This window comes from Phragmites australis, chromosome 6 (assembly GCF_958298935.1).
Source record: "Phragmites australis chromosome 6, lpPhrAust1.1, whole genome shotgun sequence".
Taxonomy (NCBI): Eukaryota; Viridiplantae; Streptophyta; class Magnoliopsida; order Poales; family Poaceae; genus Phragmites; species Phragmites australis.
This window is the reverse complement of record NC_084926.1, coordinates 41570450-41579823: the sequence shown is the minus strand read 5'-3', so window position 1 is coordinate 41579823 and position 9374 is coordinate 41570450. Positions and strand designations below refer to the sequence as shown.

The following is a 9374-nucleotide window of genomic DNA, read 5'->3' as shown; positions in this document are numbered from 1 at the left end:
ACAAGCTGGCGACGTACACCCCTTCAAGCATGTTTCCAATAACTCCTGCCACATTGCGTAACTTAGAGCATATTTGATAGAGCTCTCTCTAATTTAAATTCTACGTAGAGAGTGATATTTTTGGAGAAGTAATTATGTAACTGAAAGTGATTCTTTAGAATAAACTATATGCAGAAAATAATTTTATGCGAAAAGTAAATCAGAGTAAGTTATTTTTTTCAACTCCCTAACTTCTAGTTCATTTCAGAGAATTACTTTAACAGATTTCATTCAGAGAGCTAAAAACTGAAAATTGTAATTTAATAAAACTCATCCTAATTACAGCTGAAAAGCTACTTTAAAAACTCTACCGAACATAGTCGTACGTGTGCACGATTGCTTCAGGCACGACAGCCCCCATCTGGTCGTGCATGGGCCTCCAGGAAGAAGAGGGTGATGGGAGGAGCTGGAGGAGAATAGGTGTGCTTATTACCAAGTGCTGGCCTACCAGCAGCGCGATAACACATCGTCGTCTGAGTCCGCCGCCGCCGGCGACACACAATTCTCGAGGTGCCTGACGAGACCTACATCCATTGGCATCGGGGGGCGTAACAAGCTAACCCGAGACACTGAGACATAATCCAGATTGAACGACACATGTGCCTCTTGTGCAAAATGTTACGTGCATTAAAAAAGATTGCCATTCGCCGGACTGAGACATGTCCAAATTCTCTCGTAATTGAGTTTGAATATGACAATGAAGGCATGTTTACAGCACTCTGATCACAGAACTCAAAAGCACACATCATATTTGCAGCTGCAGCTATTTTGGTGATCAGTCGAGACGGCGCAGGAGATACTCAACTTCAACGTTCTTCGTCAATGGCATCACCCACTGATCATACAGCTTAGCGAGCACTTTGGGATCAACTTTGCATTCACAGTCACCAGCACTGCTTTCTTGTGTGCCAACATTGTCCTCCAAGGTGACGTTCTGTCCGAATATCCTAGCCTTCTTCTCTACTCTCTTCTTGACCTTTTCTTCAACAGCCTTGAACGTCAGCAAATTCATCAGAGAGTTACTGTCCTGCACGGACAATGAGATCAAGCAAAAGGGTTCATTTTCTGGGGCTTGACATCTAAAACACTTAGCAAAAGCAGATAGATGAGAAAACCAGTAGAATAGTTCCTACATAAGTAGCAGAATAGGACTAATGAATGTGTAAAGCACTCTAAAGATGTGAAAATGTGACACGGTAGCATATAATACACAGATGCAGAACTAACCACTTGAAGGGAAATCTAAGATTCTTTCATAATTGAACTTCAATTATCAAGGTGCATCAATATACATAGGCAATGGGAACACCAAGAAGCATTCTTTATATATAATATGAGTAGATGAACCAATATTGTAGATATTCTTTATTTGGTAACTTGGGGAGGCAGAGAATGAGATGTTCAGTAAATTAACCTTAGCTTGTATTAGTGGACTATAATCTTGAGGAGCGTCTTTGAACTTCACCTCAGCAACATATTTGCCGTAATGGATCCTTCTTGATAGAACCTACAAGAAAAGATCAATGTGTTTCACTGAACCAGCACTTCACAATTATTCATTTGATAGAAGCAATTAGATGGGACATCTGAAAGTAATTCTGACATAGGGCACATACCTGCAGACATGCAAAATCTAGTGCAACTGTTTCTGCATAGTCACCATCGTCACCATCCACAGTGAATAACGGCAGCAATTCGTTGAAATACATTTTCCATATCGCATCATTCACACTTACCGATGAAGCGAGAGGGTGCAACACCTAAGAGTATAGCAATGCAAGCTCGTTAATTCAGCAACCATCACTAAGCAGTCCTTGATATTGCAAGGTTAGTGATGATGTGCACCTTTGGTTGAATTTTGGTAGGAAGGAGATGTGAGGGAAGATCTTGAGAAAAGAACAGAACATCTTCCGGCTTTTGATAACGTCCAGCCTAGAAAATGTCAGAGATGTAATGAGAATGAGTTGGGGACAGCGCACTAACTATAATACCTCTGGTATTTGGCTTAAGAATGGAAGACTTTTACAGTACACTTAAATGAGTGCCTACCATCCATTTCCTTCATCTGGTGGTTCAGATTGGCCCAATGATACTCTTTCATCCACCAGTATGATAGGTATTATTAAGGAGTATCGTGGGTATCATAAGGGTAGGATTGGAAAAAAAAAATAGGAGCCTAGTAATTATGTTTATGCAATAGGTTAATGTAACACCTTGTTTACATAGTCATTTAAAAATCCCTATAAGAATGAACCTTTTGTTAAGCTGCCCTGGGTAGGATACAGCTTAAACGTGAAAAAATGTCTACCTTTTGTTATCTAGTAAGGTGCCAGAAAACAATGATGAATCATATTGGCTTCTTGCAAATATGATCTCGGCTAGATTACTAATTGAAAGTGCATTCCACCCTTTTTCGCCCTCTGAATTTGGCACGAGTGAATAGAGACAGGATCAAGTCCTTCAATTCAACAAACAATGGAAAGCCAAGTGAAGAAGTAGCAAGAACATGTCTGCACACTGAAAGAACCAGGATCCAACTTAAGACATGAAGGTTCTGGGTTTCACCGAGAACAGCCATCATACATATATATAAAAAAAAAGTCACAAGTTCAATCCCATTGTACTCAAGTTTTACTTTAATCAGGCCGAAATTTAAGCATCAAATCTCCAAGGGGGACACCTACAGCCCCTAGAATCCAGCCGAGATCCAATACCATGTCATTGGAGGGAAAAGATCTGTACTGCCCAATTGCCAACTTGGATAATAATAAATAATCAAATTAACCACGTTAACAGAGACAAATGGCAAGTATTCTGATCAAGGTTGAGCATATTGGAAGTTTGCCCCTCTTTACTAGATCAAACTTCTCGCCGCGCAAAAGGGCTAGAACAAATCAAAAGGCCGAGCCTTTGCCCCGCGGCGTAAGACGAAGTGAGGCATCAAGAAGGAAGCTTGCCTTGGCATTCAGGGCCTCTGTTTCCCGGACAAAGACCTCGAGGAGGGACCCGTCCCCGCCGCCGGCGGGAGCGTAGGCCGGCGCGTTGCGCGGGTGCCTGGCGCGCTCGATGAGCGCGAACACGACAGAGTCCTCCAACCGGATCAGCGCGTCGCGCACCGCGGCCAGGCTCAGCTGCTGCTCCTGCTCGCCCCCCGCCGCGTCCATGGCAAGGAATGGGATCGGATTAGAGGGCTCGAGAACTACGATGGGAGTGTGAACTGCGGGGAAGGCTTTGGCCTTTGTGAAGAGAGAAGCGAAAGGAGTGTTGAAAAAAAAAATAGCATTTTTTAGATTTAATTTAATTTAATTTTTAAATATAATATGAATAAAAACAGATGTAATCGATAAGTTCTGACAAGACCGGACTAACTTTGTGAGAAAGATTTAGATAAGATCCGATAAGGCCCCACAAGATTTATAATATATAATAGATTGTAGATGGTAACGTGAGATGAAGAGTTCTAAAAGTGATAATGATATAGCAGAAGATAAAACTGATGTAAAGAAAGTAGATTGTGATAATATTGAGGAAGCAAATCGTGAGCAGTCAAGCTGAACGTTTCTAAAAACCTTATTCACCCTTTCTCGTGTAAGATCTAAGAGCAACAGGTTTCAGAAACTAGCTCTTCCGTTCGTCGATGCACGTCGACGCAGCAGGATAGAGTAGACTACATACGACATCGCAGCAGTGAGAAAATAGATAAAACTCTAATTGTGTATATGCTTTGTGATGGTGGCTAGCAGATATATAGATAGAATTGCGCAGTTGAGACGCGCCACGATCATGATCGAACTCGGTTACGTGTCACCATCGGATTCTTAAACAACATGATTTCCATATATATTTGTTTGTCCACATAGCAAAAAGAGACTGCATCTGTATAAGCTACTAGATCTGATTTCGACAGACCATTCATATAGGTGTCATGCACCTTTCGCACCTGACCTACTGAAGCAAGCAGGCGCACATATATTCTCCTAATCCTCTCATCTACATATGCTAAGTGGGCGAAAGAGACAATTTCTTATAACTGGATCTTCCTCTATCTCTACTAACAAGATGGGACTAAAAGATGCACCCGCACATCTACTTAGTTGGGTATTTAAAATTTATTTAGAATCTATTATATTATTATTTAAGAGAAAAATGAGCATCACGTTTACTTTCAAAGTCACAAAATTATTACGTTAATCGGAAAAAAGAAAAGGACTCATAATAAAAAATGGTTTTTTAAATTTTTATTAAAATAATAGATTAGGAAGCACTAAGTAGTTCAAGATTATCACATCAAACATACAGCAGGCAAAGCACAACACGTAGGTAAGGTAAATCTATTCTGATTTTAGTTAGGTTGTCTACCCATGATCCACAATTTTAACTGTTCATCAAACGTATTCCAATCGAATCAATACGTGTATACGATTCGATACAAATTTAGAACATAAATAATTGTCTTTTCACTAACATATTTTTTATTTTTTATTTCTAATTTTATGTGTTTTGTAACTAAATGATATTAATCTTGTAAAAAATTAAAATACTATTTTTTAATCAAGTATTATTATGATAAAATATTATTATGAGACTGGTTCCGCTATTAATATGTGTTATCTTGTTAGTTCTAAGTATATTAGGTTAAACCTATATATCTAATTAACAAGTATTGTGCGTCCGCATGTGTTTTGGCACACGAATGCACAGTGATGGTGGTGGATGGCGAGTTGTCTTCGGTTCACACTGATGGTGGAAAACTGGAAATGGTTGAGTGGCCAAGAGAATTGACCCAAAAGACATCCTTGTGGAGACATCTCTCGGTTGGATTCGTAGGTAGGAGTAAAAAGACATTCTCCCTTTTTTATGTGAACAACTTTATATCAACACTAAACATTTAATTCTAGATCTACTTTGTATCCATAGAAACTATGTAAAACCCGTAAGAAAAAAATATAATTTGAGAGACGACAGTAACATCGATTGCAGATGCAAACCGTAGTTCTACTAATAAACTATTTGCTTTAAAGGGAAGCAAATTCTGAGAAAAATAAATTCTATAAGATTCGATCTTATAAAAGATCATTTCTCTTATGATCACACGTGCTCACTCTTTCTCTCATTTATCACTCAGCTATTAAACCACGAAATAGATAATATATATATGTATGTATATATAAGATTTTATAAGATTCTTTTTCAAGACAGCTCTATAAAATTTACGTCCGTTCGAAAGGTGGCACGTTCTTTCCATCCGTTTGGTCCTCCATCGCCACCAGAGAAATCGAGAACCTCTAGCCACTACCAATGGCTCCATGCTCCCCGGGGCACCCAAGAAAGCGGCGTCTCTCTCTCTCTCTCTCTCTCTCTCTCTCTCTCTGCACACCCCCGGACCCGACAACCTACCGAGATCCCACCAACCAACTGTACCATGCTCCGGCCATTACCTCATGCGAGGACAAGAACTCGCCGCGTCCCGGACACCATTCCTACGCGTGCAAGTGCAAGCAACCGGCAAACCTACTCTGCCTCTGAACGCTCGATCCTTGTACTAGTACTATTAAAGCAAAGAAACAGTTGCAGCTCGCAGGCGTAAACAAATGGTGGATCGAGAAACTCTGTATAAACTACTGTGACCTTGACGAGGAGGAGGAGGCATGCAGAGTTTGTACACAAATGGATCTAGAAGCACGTTTGCCTCGGTCCTCTGGTCTTTCCTTTCCCTTGAAGAGAATTCACACCGAACAGACGGTGGAGGTGGTGGTAGTCCTCGTCGTCGTCAAGGTCATAGTAGTTCGTGGGTCACATGACCGGGTGACCACCGGTTTCCGTTCGCGTTCCGTGCCATTTCGCCGAGTTTACCGCACCAATAAATCCTTCCGCTTTGAGGCGATTGTTCAAAGAATCGATCTTCCTCGGCGCCTGACGTATTTGTCCGGGCGGATTGGGTGACTGCTCCGTACCTGCCACCACCACCTGTCCGTTTGGCAATGGCCGTCGTCGTGTGCGTCACCGGCGCCGGAGGCTTCATCGGGTCCTGGATCGTCAAGCTCCTCCTCGCCCGCGGGTACGCCGTCCGGGGCACCTCCCGCCGCGCAGGTACGCGCCGCCTCCCTCTCGCTCCCGTCCCGTCCACGAATTCGTTCTTGGACCAGGAACGGAGCTGACGGGTGTTCTTGGTTGTGGTGGTGGTGGGATCTCGGCGGCGCAGATGACCCCAAGAACGCGCACCTGTGGGCGCTCGACGGCGCGGTGGAGCGGCTGACGATGCTGCAGGTGGACCTGCTCGACTGGGCCAGCCTCCGCGCCGCCTTCGACGGCTGCGACGGCGTCATCCACACCGCATCCCCGATGAACGACAATCCCGTAAGTGCCACTGCCACCACCACTTGCCCGGAGAAATGGCCTTCGGATCTCACTCGATACAACGGAAAGTTTATCTGAACGGTTTACGTTTGGCAGGAGGAGATCATCGAGCCGATTATCGCCGGGACGCGGAACGTCGTCGAGGCGGCCGCCGACGCCGGCGTGCGGCGCGTCGTGCTGTCCTCCACCATCGGCACCATGTACATGGACCCGCGCCGCGACCCCGACTCGCCCCTCAACGAGTCGAGCTGGAGCGACCTCGAATACTGCAAGAAAACCAAGGTCTCTGCTCCTGTAAAGATGTTTTTCTTTTTTATCCCCAATCTCGTCTGGAAATAGCAGCTGACGCGCATGGAACCGCAGAACTGGTACTGCTACGCGAAGACGATCGCGGAGCAGGGGGCGTGGGAGGCGGCGCGGGCGCGAGGGCTGGACCTGGCGGTGGTCATCCCGGTGGTGGTGCTCGGCGAGCTGCTACAGCCCGGCATGAACACCAGCAGCCTGCACATTCTCAAGTACCTCACCGGCGAGGCCAAGGCGTACGTCAACGAATCGCACGCGTACGTGCACGTCAGGGACGCCGCCGAGGCGCACGTCAGGGTTCTCCTGGAGCCTGGGGCCGGCGGGCGGCGGTACGTCTGCGCCGAGCGCACGCTGCACCGCGGCGTGCTCTGCCGCATCCTCGCCGAGCTCTTCCCGGAGTACCCCATTCCGACGAGGTATAGCGGTTAGCAATGTACTGGTTCTTGATAATGCTGCTACTCTGAATTATGCTCGCATTAGTCAAGTGTCATTAGTTTACTCGCTATCATGATTTAGGATGCTCTACATCCAATCATACTAAATCTTGCTAATTTATTGGCTATGGTCATTGCTAGAATGTCATGTTGAGACGCATGTTCCTGCAACACCTGACAGTAAAGAGTACCTAGGAGAAAATAATTTGAGAATTGTAGAATTTAGGTCTGCAGTCTGCTTGGATGGCGGCATTGCAAATTGGTGATGCACCATAGTTTCTCTGGCAACGCAGCATGACATGGTTTGCTCCAAAATTCTAATTCTCTACAGTAATCTGAACTACTGAACTAATCATAGGTCATAACTCATAATTGAAGCTGGTTTCTCAAAAACCTGGTTGAGCTGGCACTAATGATTGGTGACCAGACAGTTACCAAAGGTATTTGGATCCCTACATAGTTAATAGTGGGACAATACAGACCAAGATAGTCAGACAGAAAGCCACGAATAGAGAGCTAAACCTACAGAGTTACATTTCTTTACATTCTGGAAATATTATTCTGTATGTACAAGATCTTTCATTGTAGCCTGCAAATGTTCCCTTGATAAATAAACAAAAGTAGTGTCTGAATGTCTGGATTTTTTCTTGAAGGCAGAGCAGTACCCATTCTTTTCGTTAAAGACAAAGCAGATTGAGCATAAACTTAATCAAGGAAAAAGCACCGTCTTTGTTTTCAAGATATAACAACATATGTAGTGTATGGACTCTGAAATTGCTTCAAGACAGAACAATGACTATGCTTTGCCAACACTCTGGTTAATAACCAGTCTAACCCACTGGTAGCATGCAACTTCTGCAGGTGCAAGGATGAGTTAAATCCACCAAAGAAGGGTTACAAGTTCACAAACCAGCCTCTCAAGGACCTAGGCATCAAGTTCACACCTGTGCATGAATACCTCTACGAAGCAGTGAAATCCCTGCAAGAAAAGGGATTTCTCCAGAAGACCTCTGACACCGAGGTACAAATGACACTGTGTTAAGATCACCTGAACATTCAGAGTGGTATCGAAGCTTGCATTTCATATATTTCTTCAGAAAGGTGGAAAATGAATACCCATACATAGCATTGACAGTTTTATTGACACTCATCTTAAGATCATTTGCAGAATGAGAAAAGAACACCGCCAACAGCCAAATCTGTATACCTTGCAATGAACTTTGATGAAACATGTTTTTTTTTCCTTGTGCACACTTGTGACATGATAATCACAGACAATGTCCTTACTGTGGCGTTTGCTTTTGCAGGTGTCTGAAAGACGGAGTTCCCTGCCTCAAAAGTCGCCGCCACCGTGCATACTAATTTCAAAACTTTGATAGATTGGCGCACAAATTGACCATGTAATCTATCGATTATCATAATAAGTGGTTCATTTGATTGGTTTCATTTTGATAGTCGGTTCTTGTATGTACCAAAATGCCATCTTTGTGTAGCCTCCTGTTGTCACGCTAAACTTGGTGGGACAGCAGTATAGAGCAATTTCAGTGATGATTCCAAAGATTTTCATTGAACTTTTTCAGCATCTGGCTGTTCATTTGGCCTGATTATATTGATAGAGATCAACAGCTAGCAGCAATCCGTGGAAGTGTGGCAGCTCTTGCAGTCAAATACGCTGGTCAGCTACTGCTTATTCTTCATGATCACGAATCTGTAGCTGCATTCAACAAAAAAGATTATATTACATGCATGGAATTAATGTTTTCAAATAGGATGAAGAAAATATGAGATGTTACTGTCGATACAACCGTATGCAATGGCATCATAAACTGATCATGAGACAGAAGTTGATTTTTGCTGAAGACGGCAGCGTCATTTTCATTATGCGTAAGCGGAAATTGACTAGAACTTCATCGGAGAGATTTAAGGACCTATTATATATGTTCAACTTTCAGTCAGATTCTTGCCCTGAAAAAAGAACTTTTCTGTCAGATTCTTTTATCGACCCGCTTTGTACTTTATCGAACAATCTAATCATCGACATTTCAACTCCTTATAGTATCTAAGAGGCATGTGCGAAATCGTAGAGGACTCAAATCTGGGTGTACACCAAACCTTCCACCAACTGAGCTAGCCTTCTACATATATTCCATCTTTTGTGAAGTGTAAAATATTGTAAGTTGTAGAAAATGTATTATAGGTAATGTATAAAACACTTGGTTATCTGGGACGTTCGTTAGTTTA

At 43.3% G+C, this 9374-nt stretch overlaps 2 protein-coding genes and 1 long non-coding RNA gene across 3 annotated transcripts in view; 1 reads left to right on the top strand and 2 right to left on the bottom strand.

The window, feature by feature from the left end:
* Positions 1–645: 645 nt before the first annotated feature.
* Positions 646–3300, bottom strand: LOC133922542 (chorismate mutase 2, cytosolic-like). The gene is made up of 5 exons (XM_062367911.1): positions 2997–3300; positions 1885–1971; positions 1656–1799; positions 1454–1546; positions 646–1066 (listed from the first exon to the last, which is right to left on the bottom strand). Exons 1-5 carry the CDS (start codon positions 3201–3203, stop codon positions 815–817), a joined length of 783 nt encoding a protein of 260 aa, XP_062223895.1. The 5' UTR covers positions 3204–3300; the 3' UTR covers positions 646–814.
* Positions 3301–5294: 1994 nt separating this feature from the next.
* Positions 5295–8579, top strand: LOC133922541 (cinnamoyl-CoA reductase 1-like). Its single transcript, XM_062367910.1, has 6 exons — positions 5295–6129; positions 6242–6396; positions 6493–6678; positions 6760–7115; positions 7995–8154; positions 8441–8579. The coding sequence occupies exons 1-6, from the start codon at positions 6021–6023 to the stop codon at positions 8507–8509; spliced, it is 1035 nt and encodes a 344-aa protein (XP_062223894.1). The 5' UTR covers positions 5295–6020; the 3' UTR covers positions 8510–8579.
* LOC133922543 (uncharacterized) overlaps positions 7643–9374 on the bottom strand; it is a 32829-nt gene continuing 31097 nt past the window's right edge. Inside the window, exon 4 of the long non-coding RNA XR_009910500.1 lies at positions 7643–8847. This is a non-coding gene — a long non-coding RNA (uncharacterized LOC133922543). The remainder of the gene's footprint in view (positions 8848–9374) is intronic.